Source organism: Calidris pugnax, unplaced genomic scaffold (genome assembly GCF_001431845.1).
Source record: "Calidris pugnax isolate Ruff unplaced genomic scaffold, ASM143184v1 scaffold317, whole genome shotgun sequence".
Classification (NCBI taxonomy): Eukaryota; Metazoa; Chordata; class Aves; order Charadriiformes; family Scolopacidae; genus Calidris; species Calidris pugnax.
The window spans coordinates 1427930-1455049 of record NW_015091111.1 but is presented as its reverse complement, the minus strand read 5'-3'; the positions used below and the strand labels follow the sequence as shown (position 1 = coordinate 1455049).

At 47.4% G+C, this 27120-nt stretch overlaps 2 protein-coding genes across 10 annotated transcripts in view; one reads left to right on the top strand and one right to left on the bottom strand.

Annotated features, from left to right (window-relative positions):
* PSD3 (pleckstrin and Sec7 domain containing 3) overlaps nt 1-27111 on the bottom strand; it is a 110140-nt gene extending 83029 nt beyond the window's left edge. For 2 of the 3 annotated variants that reach the window (XM_014958125.1, XM_014958127.1), the window contains exons 1-3: nt 27045-27111; nt 15107-15215; nt 408-1479 (exon numbers count right to left, since the gene is read on the bottom strand). In XM_014958125.1, the coding sequence (XP_014813611.1) occupies nt 408-1479; nt 15107-15215; nt 27045-27065 (1202 nt within the window). In that variant the 5' untranslated portion in view covers nt 27066-27111. Of the gene's footprint in view, nt 1-407; nt 1480-5951; nt 6060-15106; nt 15216-27044 lie in introns of those variants that run through there. The other variant, XM_014958126.1, reaches the window with a different exon arrangement.
* On the top strand, nt 5364-26126 carry LOC106897483. 7 transcript variants are annotated; one of them, XM_014958130.1, is made up of 6 exons: nt 5463-5482; nt 7667-7812; nt 14688-14877; nt 16968-17314; nt 19153-19290; nt 22610-26126. In XM_014958130.1, the coding sequence occupies exon 6, from the start codon at nt 24760-24762 to the stop codon at nt 25726-25728; it is 969 nt and encodes a 322-aa protein (XP_014813616.1). In that variant the 5' UTR covers nt 5463-5482; nt 7667-7812; nt 14688-14877; nt 16968-17314; nt 19153-19290; nt 22610-24759; the 3' UTR covers nt 25729-26126. The 7 variants fall into 7 exon arrangements, with proteins under 7 accessions (XP_014813615.1, XP_014813616.1, XP_014813619.1 ...); XM_014958129.1 differs by lacking the exon at nt 7667-7812 and having other exon boundaries at nt 5364-5482; XM_014958133.1 differs by lacking the exons at nt 5463-5482; nt 7667-7812 and having other exon boundaries at nt 14624-14877; nt 22610-22716; nt 22989-26126.
* Nucleotides 27112-27120: the final 9 nt, after the last annotated feature.

The following is a 27120-nucleotide window of genomic DNA, read 5'->3' as shown; positions in this document are numbered from 1 at the left end:
TCTTTCATGAACTCTACCCAAAACCAGAAAATCTGGCCAAGCACTTATGTCCAGGCCTGCATGCTGCCTATATTTAAGTACATGCCATGTCTGGATCCCAACTACACCTGTTACAGATGCTTTGTAACACAGCCATTACTCTACAAACAGCCAAGAGACACCTCTGCATTTCTAAATCTGAGATGGACTTCAAACTTCAGCAAGGTCGTGTGAATGGGGTTCAGTCCCAACTTCACGCACTAGCCACCAACAGGCATGAGGTGCTACCACTGCCACCACGCTGCAGGCAGCAGATAAACATTCGTTGTTTGTCATGAGCTCCTAAAGGGGTAGGGACAAGCTTTGTCCCTTACTTGGGACAAGAGAAACCCCACCTGCCCCCTGTTCCCCCTCAAGCGCCATCTCACCTGCCCTGGCCTCTCACTAGCGCAGCCATCTCCTCCTCGCTGTGCTTCTCATCCTTCACAAAAACTTCATCCTCGCCACTTTCATCGAGCAGCGCCAGAGGAGTGGCTCCAGAGGCAGCGTGTCCCAGCCTTGGGTCCTCACAGACCTCCCTCCTCCGTGTGCTGTCCGGAGAGGAGACCAAGCCTGGCGAGACCACCAGTGGTGCAGGGTGGCTGGATGTTTTGGGGAACGTCTTCCTCTCCACGGACACAGTCTCCAGCAGTGAGTGCTTCTTTCTTTTCTGCTCCTCGGCTTTTTGCAGCCATAAAATCTCCACCCCTTGAAATTCTACATGTTTGCTCACAGCTGCCTCTTTAGAGAGCCTCCTCTCAGGACCCATTTGCATTTTGCCTTGACTGTACGCTGAAAACTCCTCAAAATGCGCCCACCCCTCCACTCTGCTGGCTGTTTCCAGGTTTGTCGCAGATGGTCTATGACAGCTTGTCTCCTGTGCTGCGTGGACCTCCTCGGCTTCATTACTGATGGCTTGCAAGGACTCGGACTGCTTTTCCCCAGTCCATATTGCAGCCAGATCTTTCTCTACTATCAAATGCATTTTTTCCTCAGCTGTTCGTTCAGATGGAAGAGGCATGTCTGAGGGTTTTTCTTGGCTTGCTGGAACTGGTTCTCTGGCTGCCTGCGCATTTTGGCTGCCAGTAACGCTCTTTTTTTCCATTTGCATCTCTGAATCAAGAGTATTTGCTCTCTCTTGCACCTTTGTTGCTTCCAGACGTCGAGAGATTTTCATAATCTCTGGCAGGTTACCCGCAGGTTGCAAACCTTCTTCTGGGGCGTGCAGCTGTGCTGCCCCTGTGTCAGGTCTCGAATTGTCTGCCGGAGCCGCACACTGAGGAAGGGGCCTGCCAGGAACCCGGTGGTGACCGTCCCGTCTTTCTGGACCATGTGTCACAGGCTCTGCCTGGCGCGGTAATGGAGCCCTCAGAGCCTCTCCACTTGGCTCTACAGTGCCATACTCTGGAAATTCATTGATGATGGTATGAGGGAGCAAAGTGTTGCTTCCACGGCCACTACCTGCAAAGAGAAAAAGAGAGTGGGTTTATCCACCGCATGCATAAGCAAAAAGCCTGACCTCCCTTCCCAGCCCTCTCCTAACAAGAGTAACTATGCTCTCCCCTGCAGGGAAAATACCGTTCAGTTGAACTCACTTCTGCACGCTCTCACACTGCAGTTAGCCAGAGCTGGTCTTTTTACACCGGAGTTTTTGGGCAGCCCTACTTTGAGAGTGTGTACTGAGGAGGAAGGAATGCCAGAAATGTCTGCTACACTTCAGAAAGGGTCCCAGTGGCCCATGAACAGTCTGAGGCCACAGGCCAGACGCAAAGGTTGAAGAAAGCAGATATTCAGAAGTCTGATATCCATCCACAGCATGCGCCATACATGTTGGTTTTATTAAAAAAAAAAAAAAAAAGAAAAAAAAAGTATTTAGGTCATTTTCCCTTGTAAAGATGAAACACTGGGAAGATAATCAGCCACACCCCTTATATTCCACAGCCTTGACAAAACCAATTAGCTAAATTATAAAGCAATTAATGAGCAATTTAACTTTCTGCCAGCACTACCCTCTTCCTTTAACAACTTGGGTAACTGCAGGCTGTGTTGCAGTGATGCATGCATGCTGAGCAGTTCACATTTTCCGTTGCAGCAAACTCACCACTACACAAAAAGCTTGCTACCCTTCCCCTCCTTCTGCTGCTTTTCCAACTGATGTAAACAAAGCAGGAGCAAAAATGGATGATCTCATTTTCCAAGTGCTGAGCACCCAGTGGCTCCCATTGTTGTAGGGTAACAGAGAGCCAGCTGTCCTCAGAGGGACCTCATGGATGACACAATGACGGATGCTTGGCCACCTTATATCACAGCCCAACGAGGAACTGCGCTTTTGGGAAAACAAACAAACAAAATAGCAACAGCTGCATTTGCTGCATCCTTCTGGAAAAAAATTGGCCTGGAGTCTAAAAGTGCTTTAAAACAAACAACAGGGGGATCAGATCCAAACACCTACTCCAAAAAACGTCAGGGGTGACAGCTTTGAAACCAGATGCCAATTTGCACTTGGATGCTTTGCCCCACTTGAGGTGCATCTCTAGGTACTGCATTGCAAACCGGTCCCCAGCCCTGCTCCTAGCAGGCTGGCCACAAGCTATTTCTGAGGAGGAAGCCATGCAGCTGTGGTTAATGGTAGGCTGAGTTTCAGGCGAAAGGGAGGATAATTTAACACGAGCTCAGCACCAGACTAATGTGGCTATCTATCTGCCAGTGGTTTGTAAAGGCGAGCAGCAGCTCACACCTGCCAGCCCACTATCCAGTATATCTAGCCACAGGGTAAATACCACACATCACTGCGTGTGGTGCAGAATCAAAGTGACAGACTTGGACCATGCCAAACCACAGTCTCTTCCCCAATAGGTTCGTCAGATGTCTCCACGCTGTTGATTTAATCACTCCATAATAAAACTTCAGTGGGTCAGGTTTCACCTACATGACTCGGTTGCTGGTACAGACAGTGACTGGACAAAGCAGGGACTTTTTCTTTGCCACAAGGGCCAAGGGAGTTGTGAGGAGCATGGATGCCCTCTCCCCTTCTGCATTACCACACTGCCTTCATGACATGGTTTCCAACACACGGGTGTGGGTACACTGGGAGTCCGAAGAAGGGAGAGCAAGGTCCCTCTCCCCACGTGAGCGTTCCCAGGCATGGTGTCTTTTCTAAGTGCCCGAAGCCTCAGACGAACAGCCCCCTTTGCCCACAATTCAGCCACGCAGTGCGTGGGTGCATCCCAAGCCCACCCGCTTCATGGCACAGGTGCCAGGTTGCCACAGGGACACGCTTCCACCAGGACGGACTCACGGATGACAACAATGCTGTGTGGCTGCAACGATCCTGCACCTGCAGCGGGACCAGCCCAGGCCAGCAAAAGGCCCCGGCTCCCCACCCTGCAGCTCTGCCCTGCTCCCATGCGGCACCATTAGTGCTCGCTGCTCTCTCAGCATGTCTCTGGAGACGGGATGTCATAGAATCATAGAATCATAGAATTGCCCAGGCCGGAAGGGACCTCCAAAGGTCATCTAGTCCGACCTCCCCACAGTCAGCAGGGACACCCCCAACTAGACCAGGTTGCCCAGGGCCTCATCAAGCCTCTCCTTGAATATCTCCAGGGATGGGGCCTCAACCACCTCCCTGGGCAGCCTGTTCCAGTGCTCCACCACCCTCACAGTAAAGAACTCCCTCCTAATCTCCAGTCTAAATCTGTTCCCCTCCAGCTTGAAGCCATTGCCCCTCATCCTGTCACTGCAGGCCTTTCTAAACAGGTTCTCCCCAGCCTTCATGTAGGCTCCCTTCAGGTACTGGAAGGCTGCTATTAGATCTCCCCGGAGCCTCCTCTTCTCCAGGCTGAACAACCCCAGCTCCCTCAGCCTGTCCTCGTAGCAGAGGTGCTCCATCCCCCTGATCATCCTTGTGGCCCTCCTCTGGACCCTCTCCATCAGGTCCATGTCCTTCTTATACTGAGGGCTCCAGACCTGCACACAATACTCCAGGTGAGGTCTCACCAGAGCAGAGTAAAGGGGCAGAATCACCTCTCTGGACCTGCTGGCAACGCTTCTTTTGATGCAGCCCAGGATGCGATTGGCCTTCTGGGCTGCAGCTGCACCCTGCCTGCCCATGTCCAGCTTCTCATCCACCAGAACCCCCAAGTCCCTTTCCTCAGGGCTGCTGTCTTAAGAGAGAACTGCCAACAAGAAGCCGGCCACTCTATGGATGCTAAGGAAAACCCCTCCTGGTGGACACAGGTGAACGCAGGTCCTAAAGCAACTCTCAGCTTGGAGACCTGCAAGCAGGAGGTGTCCCCAGCCGGGAGCTGCCTCAGGCTCCCAGCACCTTGGCCGTGGCACTGCTTGGGCCGCAGGCTCTGGCCACCTCCTGAAGGAAGGCCATGCAGGACGCCTCAGGAGCCAGAACCCCCCCTCGCCTCCCTCCGACCCAGGCACCCCGCCTGGCTGGAAGGAAGCCCACGGCGTCAGCCCCAGGCCCCCCATGGGGCTGGGATGCAGCCAACACGCACTGGAGGCCAAAGCCCTGGCGAGGCACCGCACACAGACCCTGCCAAGGCGCCAGGCTCGTCTCTGCTAATTGCTATCTTAGCTTCTGAACTGAAACAAGGGAAACAGAGGCAGCCCTGTTTCTGGCGGTGAATGCTAAATGCACGGCCGCGCGTCCCTACCCGCCACCGGCAGCTGCTGCTGGCGGCAGTAAGTAACCCCAAGCACGTTTCTCATTTACCTCTCCTCCTGAACTTCACCCCAAGCAAACTTTACCCTCTGGCAAGCCCAGCAGGTTCAAGAGGTACACAGACAGAGCACATACACGGGCACAGAGAGAGGTGCAGGAGGAGGGAGCGTGCACACAGGTACTCCTCTCTGCCACACTCACAAGCCACATTTCACCCGGGCAAGAGGAGCACTTTCACAATAGAAATTTAAAGCCTTTTTTCTACATTGAGGTGCCAGCAGCCCTGCTCCGGAAGGACTGCTACTGCTGCTGTACGAGAGCACAAGTCAGCAGGATTCTTGCCTTCATGACATCCTGCAGGAACATTGCCTAATTCACCGCCTGATTAAAAAAAAATAATTCACATATGGCACCAAAGCAGAAGATTGTCCCCATTACGTTAGGTACCACCATGCCCATGACTGAGGTCTCCACTTCGTGCAGTAAACTCCCCGCTCCTAAAAGGTGTAAAGCCTTTGCCTTTGCTCAGAGAGCCAATTTCAGGTACCAGAGCTTAGAGGAGCTTGAGCTCTTTAAGGAAAACTCCTCCCTTATTCCCATCCACCACCACAGCATCATGTCTTGCTGCAGCTACTGGCATATCCTGTCCAACCCCATCCCCCAATATGACTGCATTACAAACAAGGCTAGAAAGGCAACCACAAAATTTAAGGACCGCACTGAAGATGAGCAGGGAAAAAAAAATACCCATCACCAAACAAACAAAGAAAGGACACACATTCTCAGGTAACACCAATTTCTACTTTGCATTGAAGGTGGCTTCTTTCAACAAAGGAAAAAAAAAAAAAAGGAAAGGAAAAAGGAAAGAAAAAAAGAGATAATTAAATGGAGAGAGAAAAAGCTAAAAGAGAAAGGGGGTGAGTGGCTAGAAAATTGAAACCGGGCAAATATAACCTAACAGCAGTTGGCAGCCTTTCTGATGACTAGACGTTGAAAGAATTCATGACTTAAATCAGGCATAGATATGATATTTCATAGGTAAATAACCATTCCATCTCAAGCAAGCTTGTCTACAGCATAATAAAAGGAAATTCTAGGAAGCAAAACACAAGTTACAAGCATAGACAGACATTTTGTTTACAGGTACATTTTACAAAAGAATGGTGTGAGTGTCTCTATCTATACAGTATATATATATATATATTAGCTAGCTCAAGAAATTAGATATATTTGCTTGAACAGTCTCCTTACTCACAGAGGTTACTGTAGCTCCAGCAGTTACCCATTGGTCAAAGAAATAAAATGCACAGATCATCAGTTTATCTATAGCGATACCAGCTAATTCAATTGCTGCTGTTCTAGTCAACTGGAATCAAAATAGTTTCAAATTTCCTGGCAGCTGCTGCCCTGCACTGCACACAATGATGTAAATGGATGCTTTCTGAGTATTATGAAACTGATGGGGGAACTGCAGTCTCATTCAGTCTATCGCAGGAGCTAAGAAGTCCACCTTGGCAGCTTGCAGAGGGGAAAAAAAAATTTCCTCCAGCAAGGCTGCCTGACGGTATGCCAGGGAGACGTCTGTGCTTAGCTGCCGCATCCATAAGGGAAGAAACGGGCAGAATGGCGATGCTGAGAGTCGTGTGCTGGCTTTAGGGCGCGGGGTGCCTGGCGGCGTTTCGGCATAACTGAGCTGGAAGGCTTCACAAAGCAGCCCAGTCAATCTTGCATTTTATTTCTCCCCATCTCCTTGCGCCGATCACCAGCAGCACGTGGGTGAGCCTGCATGCAGCGTCACACCAGTTGTGTTTTCTTGGTACGGGCATTTCTTGCCATTATTTGTAACAGGCAAATTGGGGCAAGTGAAAACAATGCATGCGCTAAGAGGAAATGAATCGCTAGGTGACAGAGCTTAATGAACAAATGGCAGGATTTATGGCATTGTGCCTCTATGGCAGCCTGCCAGAGGGGGGGGGGGGTCACACGTGTCTCCTGGTCCCGCACACCCTCGAGTTACAACTTCTGTGGCAACCAAAACTATTCCGATTTACAAGGCAGTGCCTGTGCACGCCGAGGCGGAGCGGCCTCCCCCTATGAGAGGGGAGGGATGCTGCACAGTCACTGGCAGCCTTGCGCAGCAGCCCTTTTTCCAAATGATGTCATTCTCCGTGCCGTGATAGGTCCGCCCTGGCCCGCGGAGGTCCTTCATTAGCCAAAGCCAGGGGATTACCATAATGCAAGCAGGGTGCTTTTGTTACTGGACTGCAAACGTCCATGCTGGACTGGGTGCAAGGTTTTTGGCAGCTTGCTGCCAATCCAGGCTTTTGGGCAGTTTGCTTGCCGGGGGAAGCAGAGCCAGGCCTTCATCCCTGCAAAGTTACACCAGCACTATGTAAAAACAAGCTGGTGGAAACAGGGAAGCTGAGCAAAGGGAGGAGGGAGGGGAGAGCTGCCTAGAAAATAAGCCCTGGTTAAATGCCTCTGCTGCCATAGCAAACATGCAGGGAAGGTGGAGGGGATCAGAGATCTGGCAGAGCCTACACTGCAAAAGCGACCACGTTGACCGAGATCCTTCACCCCAAAAAGAGTTGATGGGAGCGGGTCCCTCCTGGTGCCAGCAGGAGGTTTGACACAGACCTGGTAGCATCCACCTTCCCCTGACTGTGCTCGAACAGCGAGGCAGTGGTGTGGGCAGCACAGGGTCTCCCAGAAATGAAACTGACCGGTTCAGGGAAGAAAATAATCCCCCTGCAAGTGCTCAGGGGCAGTGTGTTGCCCAGGAAATCATGCATCTATGGCTTGCTGCATACTGGAAGAAGTTATCAGAACAGTACTGCTTTCTGCTGCTCTTGCATAGTTCCTTAAATTCTGGGGTTTCTGGGAAACCAGAGCTGTGTTAGGTGAACCTTCAGTCTGCCACTGGACGCCCATGCCTACAGTAGGTAAATTCATCACAAATCTCTCTGCCAGCCAAGTCCCAGCACCTGGAGCCAGGAGGTGATGTGATGCCAGTGGTCACAGCTTGAAAAACAGAGAATGAGAAGAGCTGCTAGGTTAAGAATGTAAATCCTCTCCATTACGAAAGTAATGACCAAGCCAGCATGTAAAATACCCAGGTATGTCTGTTTGAGTGTGTGTGCTTTTTTTTTAACAAATGCAAACCTTCTAACCCTGTTCCTGATGGACACCCTGAGGTAAGCAATGCTGTGACTCAGTTGCAAATTTTTTCCCCCCCACAGATTTTAACTATCTTCCAGTGGTAAGCAGGGTTTGGGAGCACTCGCGTCACCCCAACCCCACTGAACCAAGAGTCACCTGGGGAGCCTCGCACCTTTCCCCCAGCTGCAGGAAGGATGGCACCTTGTGCAGCAGCTCACAGGCCTACAGTGAGCTCACAACAGGACAAAGTCCAAAACTAACATGCAGCAGGTGCTAGGAGGGTTTAGTGTGAGGGATTATCCACTACAAATTGCTGTGTGGGCCACAGATGGTCAGTGAGATAGCTCAGTCCCAAGAGTCATTACCCTGGAAAGCAAAAGGATAGAGTGAAACAGCTGCTAGCGTGAGGGGGGACAGAAGGGAATACAAAGGGAGTATCTGGGCTCCCTATCCTGATGTAAAAGCGTGGACGAGTCTTATTACATTTCTTTTCTACTTTTACTACTTTTCTTCTTTAAAGCCCCACCCCCTAGAGTGACGTGCTCTCAAGAATCTCAAGTTTTGGTTTAAGACTTATGTTTGGAAAAGTCTTAAGTGCAAAATTCAGAAGACAGATCCAAAGAGAATCCAAAATTTTCTATTTTTTCCACTGCTGTGATTTAGAAAGCAAGCAGCTAACAAGTGATTTTCTAAGTGTAGATACACACGGTGATAGCAAGAGTTACTTTGAAAGCTCCTTAAGACCCTTCAGCTGAAAGAGCAAACTTCTGGAGCAGTGACAGCTCCTTGCAGCGTCTACAAAGACTTGACAGCCTCTCCATTTGTCCTTAATATTGCATATTTAAAATATTGTATTTTTCAAGAATCTTTTTAAAACCCTCAAGAAGTCCTTCAAACAGAAAGATATCTTCAGATAAGAAAATCTATCACCAGACTTTGAGCAAGCAGCAATGGCTTAAAAAATCCCACAGTACTACTAACAAACCCCAGAAACTCTGGATCTTTGCAGCAGCTGCTGAAGAGCCGAGGATGCCCCTTACCGTATTTCAGTGCTTGGGACCAATTAGCCAGGCTAAGAGACAGCTTGCTAAGCAGTCCTCAAAGCACCCTAGGAGCTGGATATCAACTTACATAGGCAGATAAAACAAAAATAGGGCACAGAGGGACATGTGCGTCTCCCAGGTTCCCAAGTACTTGCTGCTAAAGGCACAGCTGGACGTTGCATCGTAACTTTTGAGCAAGCTCGCACAGTGAATGAGATTCCCTTCCTCAGGAAACTGGGCAGAGCTAAATAAACAATGTGGGGGTCTAGAGCAGAAGGCACTTATTAAAGCCGTGAACTGCGAAGAGGAAAAATACTTGCCATACCCCATGTTACACTTTTTCCATGCAATACCAGGCCAGAACAGCACCTACCCACGTAATGTTAATTAAACACCTTCTCCATGTTCATTATCAAGCCATCTCCAGTACCAGGATAACATGCATCTTTTCCTTCAGGAAGCTGCAGAGATGAATCGAGGCTACACCACAGCAGAGGGCTTACGTTGGGTGTGCTGCCAGTCTCACCAGGTGATAGGGCTGAAGCCAAAGAGAGGAGAGGAGCTCATAAAGTACAGCTGTGCCCCACTGTACCCGCCTACAGCCAGCCAAATCAGCCGTCTGAGCCTCTCCTGTTGTGTCCACTGACCTGGATGTGTCGCTTTCTGTCTGCTGGACAGAAGGGAAGGGCCCGACCACCTCCGGGAAAGTGTTTCTGACCCCTGCCAGCTTCAGCCCAGCTCAGCCTGCGCCACGTGTGCTCAGAGCGTCTGAAGCGGCCAGACACCACCAACGGGCTGCCACCATCTCCAGGACCCCAAATATTTGTGCACTCACGTCAGGGCAGCTCTCGGATTCAGCTGCCAGCCCACAGACAGGGAGGTAATTACTGCCTTAACTCTGGCATTTCCTAACTTCTGAGTGCTTAATTCTGCACCTTAAAAAAACAATAAACAAACAGTCCATGTTTTAACAACTATTTGTACTAAACCCTTGGCCTTCAAACAACTCTGTTGTTTACCAAGTCGAGGATGTGGTAATCTCCTCCCTGCAGCTGTAGGTTATGATAACTTGAACTAGCCAGCTTTCAAGTGCAGGTCACAAGACATCCAATTTCCTCCTGTAGAGCAAGGGACTTAGCATAATGCCTCACGCCCCTTTAGTTTTCCTTTCCCTGGGACTGGAAATGCAGACATCCATCACACTACACCTGACGGCTCCGGAGCATGCCCCAGCTTCACTCAGCCCTGGGAAAAGGGACTCAGAAATTCAAAGGGAGAGACAGAAAGACAGCTCCACCTCACGCAGCCGAGAAGCAGAGCACAGTGCAAGTTGTCCTCCTTCCCTGGCATTAATTTTTCTACATGCACAGTCAGCTGTGCTCTTCTGACAGTGCTGTAAGAGCTTGCTGCTCCTCAGAGCATCCAAGCGGTAGTTGAAAATGACCTGGTTCACTCCGCACTGGCGTGAAAGAGGAGCGCTCAGCACAGCTGGTCAACATGCTGGTGCTGGAGAAGTAATCACTGCTGAGAGTGCACAAACTCAACCAGAAAAGTACCTTTTAGTACACTGCCTCCAAGGACGTAAATTTCAAAAGTTAACCTTCTCTTTACATCGTTGCCAACCAGCAACATCAGGGATATCTATGAGAAAACTTATTTATTACACACTACTATTTAAAAACTCCTACAGTTCTTCAGTGTGTCAGAAAATGCAGTGCGACACTACAAAACAACTAAGAAAAAAGCTGATAGACCCAAGTACACAACACAGGATGATGGAATTTTAATTAAGTGTGTGAGGGCACCACAGGTCTGAACTTTCTGGATTCCAGTTTTACATGTGTCCCTTGCAAATGTTGCAGGAAATACTCTTAAATGCACATCTGGTGTATCTATCCTCACAGGCTCTCTCCACTGTAATTAAGCAACACGAATGTGAAAATCAGGCCCTCAGAAAATCCTGGTTTGCACCTTTTCAGGAAAGCAGAGCTAGGGAGGAAGATACCAGACCAGGGACTTTCAGGATTGCCTGGAGATGGAAAGAGCAAGAGATGAAAATATGATAGAAGGTGGTGCATCAAAATGGAAAGCGATGCAGCTGAAGCACTGGGCAAGGCTACAGTCAGCAATCCGGGCTAGCGCGAGAACGATGCAACGTGTGAATGACCTTGTTCTAAGGGCAGTTTTTAGAGTAAGGATCAGGAAGGTGCCACATCCATACAATACAAGGAAGGTGCAACAGAGCTGGATACGCATGACTTGAAGTGACAGAGGAAAGCAAGTGAGCCGGAAGAGCAAAGGACAACCTAGTAAGTTAGTGATACTCATTTTACAGAAAGTTACTGGGGTAATTTGCTTAAGGCTGCTTAAATCAGCATCACAGAACCATGAAAAGGCTTTGCTTATACAAAAAACCCCAGCCATTGTGTGCTTCCTTTGCTCCTGATACAAGTTCAAGGAATTCTGCAGCAAAAGCAATCATTTCCATGATTCAGGTTCAGGAACAGGAAAGTTGCATGGGTTAAAGTATGCATTTAATTTTCTTTCATGTGTTAGCTCTGGCGCAGTTTTACCCCTTGCAGAAGTGATTCAGCACACATTGCCAGGAGAAAGCAAACTTTTTTTTTTTTTTTAGAATTGTTTTTTTGGCGTTGTTTTGGAGGTTTTTATTACTCAGTTTTTGCTGGCTTGAGCTTGGTAAGAAAACAGATGAGCACTAGAACTAGCATGAGACAATCCGTGGCAGCGTGCGGCTGGGACCATCTCTTTTGGCAAAAGGAAGCTGTTAAATGAGCTCAGTTGCCTCATGACACCTCACTGTACACAAAACAGCAAGTGACAGGCTTTCCAAAAAGCTATTTGTTTCACCAGGAATTCAAAAACAAGCTTCTTCCAGCAGCTGTTGGGAAAGACCAGATTTGCATAGCAACCCGGGGACTATTTGTACAGGGCTTTTTTGTGAAGGATGAGATTAAATTCTGTTACACAGGAGGGGTGAAAGCTTTCTCCTCCTAGAAGCATCAGAGAAAAGACTGCTTCTAAGTCTTAAGAAGCTATTTTCTTCCTAACAACTGTCTTGGATTTATTTTCTCATGTAACAGGAAATACAGGGTACTTGGCTTTCATGTTTACTTAAGCAATTATTTTGTAGCATCTCCTTTTTTTTCCCCAAGGAAGCACTTTTTAGGCCTAAGTCATGTTGTTGGGACTTTTTTTTCTTTTTGGTATTTAAATGTATTAACTGCAAAGGCATAAAAATCAGTACTCTGGAGCATGCTCAGGCCTAAAGATAAGGCTGCTCAATAGAGATCACTGTTTCCACTGCTGATTCCAGAGGAGGGTATGTTTCCATATACAACAAGTGCCCTTTATGTCAACAAGGCTGAGAAGACGTCTTGTCCAACCCAGACAAATGCAGTTTTTGAAAAACATTTTCTTTTGCTGGAAGGCAGAAGGCTGGGGTTTGGCCAAGGAAGGCGGCCAGTCGGCACAAGGGTGTGTGGCCACACGTGGTGCATCCTCCCCGCTCCCACGGCAGCCAGGAGCAGCCCCATAAGCAGGGCTCTGCAGGGAGACATGTGGCCCCAAGTCCTCCAGTGATGTGCTGAGGGGCCTGGGGGCCTGGACCTGCTTCTGCTCTGAGATATGTATCCAGGGCAGGGGGATGGGCAACAGACAAGAGGAGCCAGACAAAAGGCATCGCACAGTAAAGATGAGAGCACATCAGGGATCACAAATATCCCAGAGAAAACCAGACTGAGAGCAGCAAAGGAAAGAAATGAGGAGTAATTGTTTTTAATGTGGCAGCTTTATTAGCATTTGAATATCAGCAATGAAACATGTCTTCTGCAGGCATTTAACTTCCCCCCCCCGCCTCCTCTCACCTATGAAAATGACCGCAAGCTCATGGAAGGTAAAAATCAGCATGGCACCTTATTAACAAAGTCTGTAGGCTCCCATCTAGGCAAAGAGAAGTGTTTGCCGCAGTCGACCCCAGGTACTCTTCCTTCTTTGTGAACTGGCTTGTCCAATGTGAGTTTTAGTACCCAATTAAAAAATTTACACCCTCAACAGCATCCAGCAGGGCTTCAGTAATATGGCTGTGGCCGAATGGGAAAGGATAAACTAGGAGGCAGAAGTAATTAAGCCACTCAGCAGCTTACATGTTACGCTCAGTTTCTGAGGCCAGCCAAGTCATGGGTAAACTGCTCTGGGTTAGATAAATTAAAGTTCAGCTTTACTGCCCATGGTAACAAGTTATTCTCTTGATCAAGTTTAAACACCAGTACTTCTCCTGGCCCTGCCCGTCACTCATTTGCTTGAAATCTTTCACATTTGGGCCCACAAAAAGCATGTCTTCTTTCTTCCAAAAGCAGCTTTAGAAGAGAGTGGGTTTGTCTGGAGTTTTGGTGGTGTTTTTCCCCTCCCCATCTAAACTCCTCCCAGAGCAGGACACAGACTTTCAGGCATAGCTGCTTCCTCCCAAAACATATGTCATGGCATACATATTGATATGCATCAAATCAAAGGAAGCCAGGGTTTGGATCACAGAGCCCTGGGTTTGTACTACTGTGCCCTCAGTCACGCTGTCCTCATTCATCTCCAGTTAATAAGCAGTTAAAACCTGCTCACTTGAAGAAAAAAAGTAGAAGGGGCCGCACTGTCATTTATCCATTGTGGGCAAACATCTTTCTGGAAAATGATGCATTTGTCTGTAACACCACAAAGCCAGCTTAGGTGGCACAATGTCATCCAGGTTTTGGGTACAATTCACAAATGTTATATGTTAACCACTGTTAAATATTTGGAAAGTATTTGAAGTCACTCCCATTTCACTAATTGTTAGCCCCTAATGGTAGTTTCTGATTAATACAGGAGCAGAAGGAGATTCAGGCAAGAAGCAGCACAGGAAAAATACAGAAAAGTACACATACAAACTAATATATCCAACTTATTCTTTGCCACCCTTTATTTTAGGGCTCAGTACCCAGTCAGTTCAGAATACACATCACATTTGATAATTGTTTTGGTTAGTAATAACAATAGATTCACTTGGATTTATTGGACACAGCATACTTTATTTAATGCCAATCGCCGGAAATGTACTAATGCCTGCTGACAGTGCTCTCACACTGTGTCTCTCCAAACAAGAAATGAGGTCATCATGATTCATGTAATAATCTGATACACATTTTGTGGCAATCTGTAAAAGTTTTTAAAATTCCTAAATGAGGACATTTTGGTTGTTTTGGTTTTTTCCCCCTCCTCTCTGCAATTACGATTTCCCAAGTGGAAGACCAAACTTTAGAAAATCCAGGGAGAAACTGTTTACTCACTTTCCAGTCTTCAGTTCTGCTTTTTTTTTTCCCCTTTCCTCACTGAAGTGGAGGAACCTACACAGTTTGTTTCTTGTACAGAGTGCTGCCCTTCTCTGGCAAGAAGGGAGTCTTCTTTAATTAAAAATGACATCCCAGAAAATTTGCAATTAGAGAGGATCAAGGTGCAAAGAGAACAGCCTGAGGAAATACTTTTGCAAAGACGGCAGGAATTGTTGAGAATTATGATGGGGCAAGAGAAATAGGTATTGTAACTACCTTTCTTTTCTTCTAAGCTTGGGCTGGGAAAAGGTAGAAAACACCCTGTATTTACAAGAAAAGAACAGAAACAAGACTGATCCTTAGGCATAATATTACATACTGCACCTGGATTTTTTGAATTACTAGCTACAGAGAACAGAGAAGTTCAGGTACCACCTCAAGTATCTAAATTAAAATCTTCTCTACCTCTAGCTGTAGGACGAGCAAAGTGCAGACCACGAAGGGCATTCCTGGAAGGACCTCCAGGCAGAGATGGCCGTGTTCCAGCACCTGCAATTGCAGAACGTGTGGCTGAAACAACTCTGCTGCAAAGAAGTGCTGGGACTCCCTCCTCCAACGCATCTCCAGCACGAGTCCCCACTGTCATATCGAGGTGGCCCAGGTGAGCCAAAGAGAAAGGGGGGGGCGCAAGACAGGGAACTGCTGTCATCTTCTGAGGCCTCAGCATCAGGGTCCCTTAGTCTGGTGCTTGCACTGCGGTCCAGCGAAAGGCAGCACAGCACATTGCACAAGCCCTGGTGGGGTCATTAGGAGATTCCACAAAACTTTCCTGAGTGGCTTAAGAGATTTTTTTTTTTTTTTGGCACAAAATAGCGATACATAGCACTTACCCATTTCTGAAGGCTTGTCTTCTTCCAAGCCAAATAAAAACTCATATTTGGCCTTGGCAACAGTCTGGGCGTGAGCCGATACATCATTATCCCACACAAGTGCTTCTGCCTGTGGAGTCAAAATAAACAAAGTTATCTACCTTTCAGTGAAATAACAGGAGCAGGAACATGAAATCCCTCCAGGTGGGCTGTCAGGTAGAATTTTCAGAGTGTTCATTTAACTCTGTCACCATCAAGATCACCCAGAGCAGACACAGGCCAACTCAAAGTGCTTTTGAAGAGCTCACCTCTCTGTCTTCAAACACAAGCAGCTCAGTACCAAGCAGTGATGTTGGAGCACCCAACCCCTCACATCTTTAGTCAGTTTACCCACTTCAAGGCCAGCAGCTTTGGGAAACCATCTCAGTTTACCACCCAGTTAGGGTTAAAAATGCCTAGGGAATAGTATCAGAAATAGCAAATTTGAGTATGGATGTCATAGAACTGAGACCCATGGGAAAACCATAAATGGGGCAAGCTGCTTTCTTTGGGAGGAGAGTGGGCCTGAGAAAAGGAGGAGCAAGGGTACAACAAGGATGATCAAAAATGGGAAAAAAGATACTACGGTATGCAACTGTGTGGCGAGTGCTGTCTGAGGGTCCCCGTTGGGTATCCCACGCCTGACCAGCACCGTCTAGATCCGAACAACTGCCCAACCTGTTTTTATGACCGTACCACCCAAGTCAAACCTGCTTCTGTGGCCATGAGGCAGGGAGTGGGCACTGGGTGGTCGCCCCGGCTAGTGGAGGAACACCTGGGAAGAGGAACAAACAGACAGATCAAGCATCCCAGTGCCACACAGGCATCTTACCACTGCTTCCTACTCATAAGAAGCAGTTTGGCACAAGAAAGGTCCCATTTCTCAGAGGAGAGAAAGGCTGCAGGACTAAGATTAAAATTAGTTTTCTGAACAGGTGGGGACAAATCAAATCTCCAAGATAAAGCACACACCAGCAATAAACTGTACTGCAAAAACTGTCTGCAGTCAGCATTAAGTTTCTTCCCAGCTGGGCAAGACGGAGCCTGTAATTCTTCTGTCTGAAGTGACAGATGAAATAAATCATTAACTCTATAAATTCTTTAGTGACCTTTAAATTCATACCCTATGTTTGAGGCAGCCAGTTGTTACAGAATAGCAAGTCACTGCAAGGTTCACACTGGCAAAAGGCCTTAGCTTACAAAAATACTCTTTTTTTTTTAAAAAAAAGCCAAATAGAACATTCTGCCCCCCAGGACAGTAATAACATTTATTCACTTCCACCAAATACCTTAGGGTAAGCGTCAACTACAAACAGAAATTCAAAGTACAGGAGACACATAATTTACGAGAACACAAGGTCAAGGCTTTTTAATCAGAGATGGATGGAATCACAAATCCATACATACCTCTAAGGCCAGCTCTCCAGCAATTACAGTTTCTTCCAAGAGCATATTGACAAATAACTAGCTTGCCCCATGCCCTAGAACTGTTTTGCTCCAGGTGTTCCTGGTCTTTCACCCTTACTTCTCCCACCTTTCTGCACTGCAGCAGTTCTGCAGGATTTAGTCCAACACAGCACTGTAATAAGGGGGCAGTAGATCTTCCACAGGGGTGGAAGATCGCCTATATTTACCATTCACTGGTCCAGCTGTTCATCACTGGGCCTCCAATGGGTACTTTGATGAACCTGCTAACACTAGCCTATCAAATACTTAGGGAAAAAGGTGATGAAACAGATGAAAGGCTTTCTAGCACAAAGATGACTGTCATGAGCATGATGAAATGAGCTTGGAAGAAGCCTCCATGTCTCCCCTGCTTTAACAGGTCTGCATTTATTTGCAGGAAGCGGGGCTGGAAGGTCTAGAAAGGGAACATCTGGACCCAGGGCACACAGGAGGAGGCCCCTTGGTCTGGCAATAGCCTGGACAGGAGTGGCTTACAGAGCCAGACAAAAACTCAGCCTACCCAGATGGATGTGAAGGGAGAGAAAGCTAAACATCTAGCTGGTGCCAAATCCCACTCACAGATGAATGAAATGGAAAATCAAATGAACAGAGCAGTCCAGTTCTTAAGCCATCAGAAATTTCTAGTCTGCACACCTCTGCGACACAGCACCTCCATCCCTCAGCCATGCTCTTCGAGGCTTTACAGACATCTGAGCTTCCTGCCCATGAGAACATTTTCCAAGGGTATGTATTTGCCTGCACCTTACTGTAATGCAATGAGGAAGAGTCTGGTTCACAGCACCTTCTGCATCATCCAGTAGCAGGCAAGAATTAATGGCTCAATTAATGGTTTTTCAGTGTACAAGGCACCATTTATCAGACTTTGGTGCCTAAGCGGAGACTGTAAGACCTTTGTCTTGGCGCCTGAAAGGGATAACTTGATTTTCAGAAGTGCTCAGCACCACTGATGAGAATTACAGATACTGGCTCGAGCATGGGAACACTGAACCTAACATCTATTTAGGTTGTCAGAGCACTATAAGGATGTGTAAAGGTAAAGCAGTTCAGAGCCTCCAGGTCCAGGATAAGTTTATGATATTTCATCCAAACAAGAGATACTAAAACAAGAAAGCAAGAGAGTGAGACAATTAGGATGCTTATGAGGTCAGAGCTGGCTTTTATGACTCTTGCTTTACTGTTGCCCTTCCTTAGAGACCAAACAGAAAAGAAAAAAAAACAAACCACAACGACAAAACCCCAGAAAAATTGAGAGAGAACATGTGCTTTCCTGTTCTTCTTTCAATCTACCACTCATTCAACCTTGCAGAGGTCATCATGCCCCAAAACAGGAGCCCAGAAAAGGGCTGGACAAATGTTCATGGTGCTTTCCAAGCTGCATTAGCAAGGATTAAATACAATTAAGATTGGAAGGGATATAAAACTCCTGCTTAAGCTTTCTCCCTCAGCTCAAGGGCAAAGAAATCTGCATCCGGGTCAGCTCATTTCATAATTGCTTCCCTCAGAGGGCTTTAACCACCACCTTTGATGCATCTGGTGTTTGTCACTGCTAGAGAGGGTGACGCTCGCTCTGAACATCAATCCCCTTAAATCAGCCCAGCTGCCCATACATTTCTCGTGAGCCACATACACACTGTTTTTCAGTCCAATTACGCTCTGGGCAGAGCGGCAGTGAGTTCCTGCCCGTTCATTCACCACTCCTGCAGCGTTTTCTGCCTGTTTGAACATGTTTGATCAAGCCTACTTCTCTAGGTCACAGTTCTTGGTTGGGAGCTGGGTAGGCTGCATTTACCTCTTGGGTGAATTTTGTATATCATCCATGAGGCTGTGTTAGCTTGGACATGTCAGTCCTCACCCCTCAGACCTCCTGCCAACACACTGGACCAGGTTTTTTTTGACTTCACACAAGGCATTGGCATGGGTCAACAGAGGTCCCACCTTGCTGGGCTTTTGTCCCTTTTGCTGAGGGAGCAGAGACTGTTTAGGTCATGCCCATGGCGCTTGTGGTGGTTTCAGGCTAGCATGGGAAACGAAGCTGCTGAATCTGTGTCTCAGCACTGAACTGAACAGCAGCATGATGCTAAGACCTCAGGGATCCTGCTCCTCCAGCAGGAGCTGCCAAGGAGACAGATAAGTCAGCCCAGCATGAGGCACACACACTGCCTCTGAACTCTACTCTGCTGTCTGAACGTGCAAACCAGAGCATAGGACCACTAGCTACAAGGAGAAACCATTGCCACAGTTCACCCCTGAGAGGTGGCTTTAGGCAGGCCCCTGATGAGATTTGGCTGCTGTCTTTCCTAAAGTACAATGTCTCTCTCTGGATAAATTTGGTTTCAACTCCAGTCAAGAGTTCCCCTCAAACTGCCCCCTAAAAACCCCGTGGTTTTTAGATAGGCATGGAGAGTTATCCAAGCCTGAAGAAAATGCTCCTCCTTCCTCCATGGAAGGAAAGCACTGAAGCATGCTCTTTTGAATTTAACGGAAGTTCTGGCTGGGGCCTTTTTTGGGGCAGTTTTTTTTTTGGGATTTTTTTTTTTTTTTTTTAAATACCTACATCCCAGGGAGCACCAATTGAAGAATATCATGGTCTTGTTCTCTCCCCACCGTTTGCCGCTGAGCGGAGAGAAGAGCTGGGCTCCATCTCTGTGGGTCTCAGTGAAGGGGATGACATTGTTCATGGCTGCTGGGACAAGGAATGGGTGAGTCTGAGTACAAAGAGTCGGCGTGAACTCATGCTTCCTGAAGCATTCACATTTAAGGTCATGTGTTTTCTTTGAAAATGTCTATTAAGAAGGAAGTGTTCAAGGGAGCAGATAATTCACTGGCAAATGTCAGTCTGGAGTTTCTCAGACCCCCCTGCAAGGACAGATGCTGTTAGACAGGCTGACTGCTCGCAGGAGACCTGGGAAAATGGTGCTTGGGAAAAAGCAGAACGGGATGGATGCCCAAGTTTGAGCCCTCAGGGAGCAAGAGTCAGCCGAAATGCTGGACAGCAGGAGACCAGCCACGCTAAAGGAAAACATCAGCAGGAAGGGGTCTAAGGACCTTTCACAAAGGGCCGTAAGCCAGGCCAGAGAGGTCAAAGCATCCTCCAGGGGGACCCCTGCAAGCTTTCTTAACAAAACCCAGCCACTCTACGCCCAGAAAGTAATGCTACTCTAATTCGTCTAGGCTTACTGGAAAACCTGGAGGGAACTGGCTAGTTGGGTGGGGGGTCTCCACAACTGAGCCACACCACGAGGCAGCCTCAGGGGAGCCCCAGTTTTGCACACTTTTGCATGTGCACAGCTCCTTTTCCCAGAGCTGACCACTCTCCCTCTCAGCTGTGCAGCTGGTGGGGCAACAACCCCTGCACCGGTGGCACAGGGCTTTCTGGATGTTTGACAGAGGCTAGTGGGGAGATGACAGGTCACACTAATTTTTCAGGAAACACTATTTCTGTTGAGCTTTTCGTAAGTCACTTTCCTAAGTTACAGTATGAAATGCAGAAAGCTGGAGTTAAAATAAACTTGCTAGCTGGTGAAAGCTGGTTCACCAACGGCACAGAGAGGGGCAGAGAGAGGGCTGATGCTCACAAAAAGACCACTAGCAAGTTTTCTAGTTTTTACTTCCCTATGACCCCATATGCCATGCTTGTGTTTTCCTCACAGACACACACCCCACTAATACATGTGTTTGCAATTCTTAAATTTAAGTGTTAGTAAAATATATTAAGACCCAAAAGAAAGGAGTTTTGTATGGCTAAATCTCATCTGAAGCTGCCAAAATTTAATGCTAGCAAAGGATTTGGAAGAGAAGAAATCTCAGCTTGGGTTTAAATTAATTCCTAGCTATCAGGAGTTGCAGGGAGATGTGTAGAGTGCCAGAAGGTGGTGGAAGAAGGAAAGGGGATTGTGTGAGGGCACTGCCTATAGCCATTGTCCAGCAGAGGAGTTTGGATTATAAAAAAAGATAACTAAGTCAGCTGGAAATTTTCAGCTGAAGGAAAGAGGCAGCTGAGAGACACGTGGCAGAGATGCATACAGTCACAAGGGGTCTGCAAAAGGCAAAGAGCAATGAGTGATTCACCACCTCTTTTAATACAACAGCCAGAGGACATCAAAAGGTATTAGGAGTCAGCATCACATCAAACAGGAGATGGTTCCTCACACAGTTTCTAGTTAAAACCACACACCTCCCTGCAAAGCAATGTCATGGAAACCAAAATCCTATGGGAGCTGAAAAAGAGGGTGAACAAGCTCACGGGATACAAATCCACAATATACGTTTCTGATGAAGCTCCAAGCTGAACATGACCTTCTGATGAAGCTCTCACACATCTGCCAACATCCTTGGGTCCAAACTGGTGCAGCCATCCACTCTTACCTGCCCACCAGGCTTTGGCATGGCCCTGGGCCCGGCAGACCTCAGGCTCGGTACCCCCCAGCCAGCTCCACTCCTTGAGAGTCCTCACCGAAAGGTGCCCCATACTTTCACCCCAGGGGTTCACCAAAAGGCAGGGGGTCACTGCAGGCTTCCCCTCCTGCTGCCAGCGCCACGGGATGTGTTCACCTCCCGGGAAGCAGTCAGGCTGGAGAGAGAAACACTGAAAGGGCGCAGATACCATCGGAGCTGCTCTCCCCGCTCAAAGGCAGACTTCACAAAAGTTCAGTGTCTGATGAGAGGCTCAATTCAGAAACCAAGCAAAGAGTTGCTGCTTAGAAAAAGGCATGGGAACAGTGACAAAAAATGGACGCCTTAGCGTCCCTATATCAAGGAGTTGCAGGTAAAATATGTTTTCAGTCTGGTTGTCTTGTTTTATACCTGCACCTGAGTTTTCCTCCCTTTGAAGAAATGGTTGCTTTGCTGTTTGGTTGAAGTTGTTAGGAAGCAATCAGCTCTTATACTGAATTAAATGCTTTTTATTATGCAAAGGCTGACACTGTCTGAGCTGTAACTGAGTGAATGTGAACAGCATATTAATTCAAAGTCTGTATGATTACACTTTACCTTCAAAGGTCACTCAGCATTTTCTATTTGCCAAGTCAGTGATTTTTGGTGTATGCTGTATGGGCCTCTGGATGTCTATGCATTCTTTCTAAGGTATGTGCAAAAATCAGAGCAAGCCAATTGAAAGGTAGACTTGAGCTCACGGCATGAACTTAACTATAAAACGTAAAGATAGTAAAAAAGATCCAAAACACTAAAAGCCACAGTGCAAGTATTTTTCCTGAGTAATGTCAAACAGCATTAGGTCAGGGGTCGCTTTTAAGAAAAACTGCGCAAAGACAGCATATTTTATTCAGAGAATTCAGTGGTGCATGTACTAGACATCTTGCATTTACTTTTTTTGTTCAATCTGTTCTGAATATAATTAGCAAACTGACAGACTGCTTCTTTTCAGCAAGTAGTGTGCTTCCATCATCTTTAGGTCATTCCGATGGCAGAACAATGTTTAGGCAGGTCTGCTCCATATGGATTTCAACTCCACGGAAGCAAAAATTTGGATATGCCTAAGTGCCTCATAAGCCTACCAGAAGTTACATCTGTATCTTTAAGCAACTAAACTCTTTCCAAAACCCAAGCCAACATCTGCTAAGACTTGGGAACTTGCAAGGCGCATCTTTTCCCATGTGCTGTACATTCTCTATGTCCAGCTAAATAAGTGCTGGTTTTATGGACGGAAGTAAAGAAGGATTCAAATCAGTATTAGAAACATGGTTTAATGCTAGTATCCCAACATGATAAAAATATTCTCTGCACCTCAAATTTAGTGAACATTAAAAAACAAACAAACAAAAAAAACAAAAACACAAAACAAAACCATTCAAAACCCCCAAAAAAGTGTGAAAACCTACATTTCATCTGCGGCAAGGGCAAACTGTAGAGTTACAACACAGTGACAGAGCATGGAAAATGGGGAATATATGTCCCTCTAATTTAGACATAGCTCACTGACCCTGCATGATTATTTTATATCACATATTTAAATTAGTTTTACAGCTTTCACCTAAATTGTTCTTTCTGGTTCTTAACTAGATTTAACAGAAGCTAATTGGATCAGAAATTGACTGAAGTGTGATCAGAGCCATCTTCTCCCCAGCACAACTGAGGCAGAAGCTAGAAGTCACACCAACAAATTTCACGTAAGCCACCTGCTGTGCAAACGCTGGGGGACTGAAAAGATGTTGTTGCAAGAGCAGTTTGCTTGCTTGCTAAGAAAGTGCAAATTAAGGAGTGCCCGCACCAACATCCTTGGGCAGCTGTGTCCCCACAGTCGGACAGGAACCACCAGGCAGTTTCAGCCATGGTAGGAAGGCAGAAGACACCACAGGTGACACATCCTCCAGAAGCAGCACAACACAGGCTAGCGTCCCGTTATTGAAGAAGTTAATACTACTTCTTTTTCCCTCATCAGGTCACAGCAAGTCCACAGGCAAGAAAGCTGATGAAAACCAGAACTCGCTGGTACCAGAATTTGTTTTCTTTTGAGAAAAGGGCTTTCCTGCTAAGGGTTCTTCCTTTAATGCTGAAATGCAGCCATATCCCAGGCTTAAGTGCATCTTGCCATCACATTTGGCATTTGTTCAACCTGGGAGATGCAGTTATTACCCCAATGACACTTCCTGTTTGAAAACTGTTGTAAAAAAATAATGAGTACACTTTGGAGATATGCCACCTCTTCCACTGTGCTATTTCACACTCAGAAGAGAAAGCAAGCCCTATTCATCCCTTGTGAAAAAAGGGAGGCTTGCACTGTATAATCTGTGCTGTTTGGGTTGTTTTCTTACCGCTGGCGAGCTACTGTATCACAGACTCAAGACAATGCCCTCTTATTCAGCCCTTTCACCAGGTGTCCAGAAAATTGTCTTGGCTGCAGCATGAAGTGCTTGGCAAGCCTGACAGTGACCACTGCCTCGGTCTGTCTGCCTTGGCAGCCCACCCTCAAAAGCCAGCTCCAGCCCCTTCTCCTTAGGCTTAGCCCAGCGGTCGCAGCACTGAAAACCTTTCCGTGCAGTTATGGGAGCAAGCACCACGCACTTGCTGGAGCTGGTGGCCGAAGCACTCGGTGGAGGTGGAAATGGAAATGCAGAGTTCCTCCTTTGACTCACAGCTTGATCCCTGACGGACAGCTTGATCCGGTGCCCCGGCAGGTTTGTTGGGTTACAGCATCCAGGAAGTACAGTCAATGCAGGAGCAATTCAAGCTTCAAGGGCTAGATAATACCCGAGCTCCTCTGACTCCTGATTCAACCCTGTAGCAACCTAGCCCGCACCCAGAGGGCTAGCCCTCACCCCACCCTGCTTTTAAGCCCCATCCACAACCCGCCTTCCTCATCACTGTAATGCAGAGAATAAATGCATTAGCACCCCAGGAGCCTGTGGTCTCTGACAGGAGCCGGCACAACAGCAAGAGGCATCTCGGAGCAAGGAGGGGCTGTGCTCAGGAAAAGCACCTGGAAACATACTGCAGAAGCGTACTTCAAACAGTGCCCTCTCCGAGAGGAACAGGACACTTAGGGCTGCTCTGAAAGTGTCAGGCAGACACTTAGAGCTGGTCTCAAACAGCCTTTTCATCCCACAGAAGAGTACAGTTTCTACCTCCCACCAACCTCATCTCAGTGCAAAGAGGAAAAAAAAGGACTGGAAATAGCCTCTGTTACCATTGGTGCCAGAGGACAAGAATACCTTCAGAAAGAGACTCAGATATTTATCTTTAAGACGCAAATTGCTCAAGACCTAAATTTGTCTATCTCTACATGGTGATGATCCGGAGCAGCTCCCTATCATGCATCAGCCAAAACTCCAAAGGGAAGGACCCACACAACACAGTTTTATGACCCACTGGGATGTGATGAACCCCCCCCAGGGCAGACAGCGGGTCTGGGTGGGAGAGCCACAGAATCCCCGCCCCGCCAGAAGCCAGGCGCTGCTTTAGGTGAGGAACCAGCTGCAAGGAAAGTTCCCTTCGTGGAGAACGGGTGGCACATGTCGCTGAGCTCCCACCCTTCCTGGTTGAACCCACAAGCCTCGCACCTCCACCAGCTGCTGCCCCCCAGGGACCCCCAGCACCCGCGCTGCAGAGCTGACGTGGAGGGGAACGCTCTGGCTGGTGGCTGACTTACCTTTGAGTTCTGGAGGCAGTTCACAGGTTTGCCCAAGCTCAGCTGGAGCACAGCAGCTTGGCAGATGGTTCTCTGGTACCCTGGGGACCCACCTAATCTTACTCTCCAGATGCGGATCCCTCTCTCCCTTCCTTGTGCTCCCTTCCCTAAGCCCCTACATTGCGCTACCTCTAAATTACTCTTTAATCCAGCACCCAGCAGTACTCCACTCTCAGGACCCGTGCAACTAAGCAGAGGAACTCCACAAAGAAACACACGCAACACGTCAGAAAAAAATCACCCTGCTTCCCAGGCCTGCCAGCCTGTCCCTCCATGGAGAAGGGATTGTTTCAAGCAACCAGCTGCATTGCATGCTCAAGGACAGTTTATCAGCCACAGCCAAAGCACCTTTCCTCTTGACAGCCGTGTGTGTGGTGTGACTTGTGCCACCTCCACCACCAGCCCCAACGCTGAAGCTCTCAGCACTTTGCTCAGAGCACGCCCATGGAAACAACCACTTGTCTGCAGAGATGCTCCATGGCACTGGGCCACAGTAGTCCCACAGACAGACTGCTGCTTCATCCCACAGGAATCAAACCCCAAACCATCTCTTAAATCAAAGCTGAGAAAACAAATGCCAAACTTTCCTAGTAAGATGGGCAAGAATAGAAAGGTCCATTTGTGGAACGAGGTGGGGAGGGGAATTGCTTCGAATGATATCCAGGTCTTTCAGCTATGCAGTGTGACAACAGCAAAGAAATTCTTGCTGAAAAAAACACCGACTAGCATGTTCATTAGGATCCTCACTGCTCTTTCCCTTCTCAATTTGATGTTAATAGAAATGGCAATAGCAAATCAGATAACGTGCTCAAGCACCAATAGCACCCCTTTCACAGAGGCAAGTTATGCAAGAATTTTCTTTATGTATCAAGAAGTACGAAGTTTTTTATTGTATCAAGTTTTGAAGGGAGCAGCGTGTAACTTTCTTGGTAATATTTTTAACCCCACTACTACCACCGCAAAGGATTTTCTGATGCTAATGAACCAAGGCTGAAATTGAAGGGGAGCACAGGGACTCCCACATGGTTTAACCTCACCTGCTCTCTCACCAAAGGCATACCCCAAAACCAACATCTCTATAGCCAACCCCTCAGTCTGTGTAAATCAAGACAACAAGGCCAGATTCACAGCTAGCATTAAACTGGTAACATCTGCTGAAACACATCAACTGAGGATATGACTGATGGAAAAGCATTCGAAGTAGAAAGAAGTTTCTTTCTACTAGCTAAACCAGAAAGGCTTGGATGATTCTCAGCAGCCCATTACAATTCCTTCAAACAGTGAGTGTGCAACCACCAGTTTCATTAGAAATATTACATTTAACTTTCTGTTTTAATGGCCCTACACACAGACAGAATTAAAGCGTGACTGAAGCTGCAAAGGCAGCAGTAATTGCAGTTGCCTGTTACACGCCTAAATCACTTCAATAACACATAGATGTGCTTGCTCGGCCTGACAAAATACTAACTGGCACCCTGTGGGAGCCAGGTAATTGTTGTTTATGGCATGGAAATACTGAGTCTGTATGGGAAGTTAGCATCTTCAGTGAGTTTGTGTGAAGTTCAAGCTCATTACAACTCTGTGTTTATGTTCCTTCCCATTGAGAAGCGCAGCTCCAGTCCCTGGTAGCAAGGATGAAGGTAACAACACAGTCCCTGTGTACATTTAGTGTTCTAAAACTTCACACCTTCACTGGATTCACCTCAACCCCACTCCTCCACAGAAAGCACAACGCTGCTACTCAGCCAAAGACGCTGGCTTTGTCACAGCATTGTATTTAACTCGAGAATTTGGTTATGATGAAGAGAGTTTGTCAGCGCAGCAACAGCGCCGGTTTGTTACACAGACAAGTTACATGGAGACAGAAGTAAAACCAACTGCACAGGATGCAGGCTGGGGGGTCCCAGCCCTGGGGTGGGGGTCCCAGTGCAGCCTCCCTTGTGCCGTTGGTGTCTCTGGGGATCTAGCAGTAATGAGGGCAGATGCGGGCTCTGAGATTTTTTTCCCTTAGTGTAAAAAGCGGGGGGGGGAAGAAGGAAGGAGAAAAAAAGGAAAAAGAAAAAAAAAAGGGAAGACATAAAAAAAGGAAAAGGGGGAAAGGGAAAGAGAAAAGATAAGAAGTGAAAGGGAAAAGAAAAACAAAAAAGAAATGGAAATAAAAAGAAAGGAAAAAGAAAACTAAAGGGAGAAAAGGGGAGAATAAAAAAGAAAAGGAAATGAAAGAAAACAAAAGGCAAAAGTAAATGGAAGGAAGAAAGTACCCCCGTCCGAGCGCACCCCCCGCACCGCAGGGCACACGCCGCCCCTTACCGCACCGCCGGCTCCTTCCATCTCCCATCGCCGGCCGCGGCGGATCGCAGCCGCCCTCCCGCCAGGCCGAGCCGTG

What these genes read in the sequence shown, in the direction of transcription:
- LOC106897483 (XM_014958129.1), top strand. Translation starts at nt 24,760, where the DNA reads ATGGTTCTCTGGTACCCTGGGGACCCACCTAATCTTACTCTCCAGATG.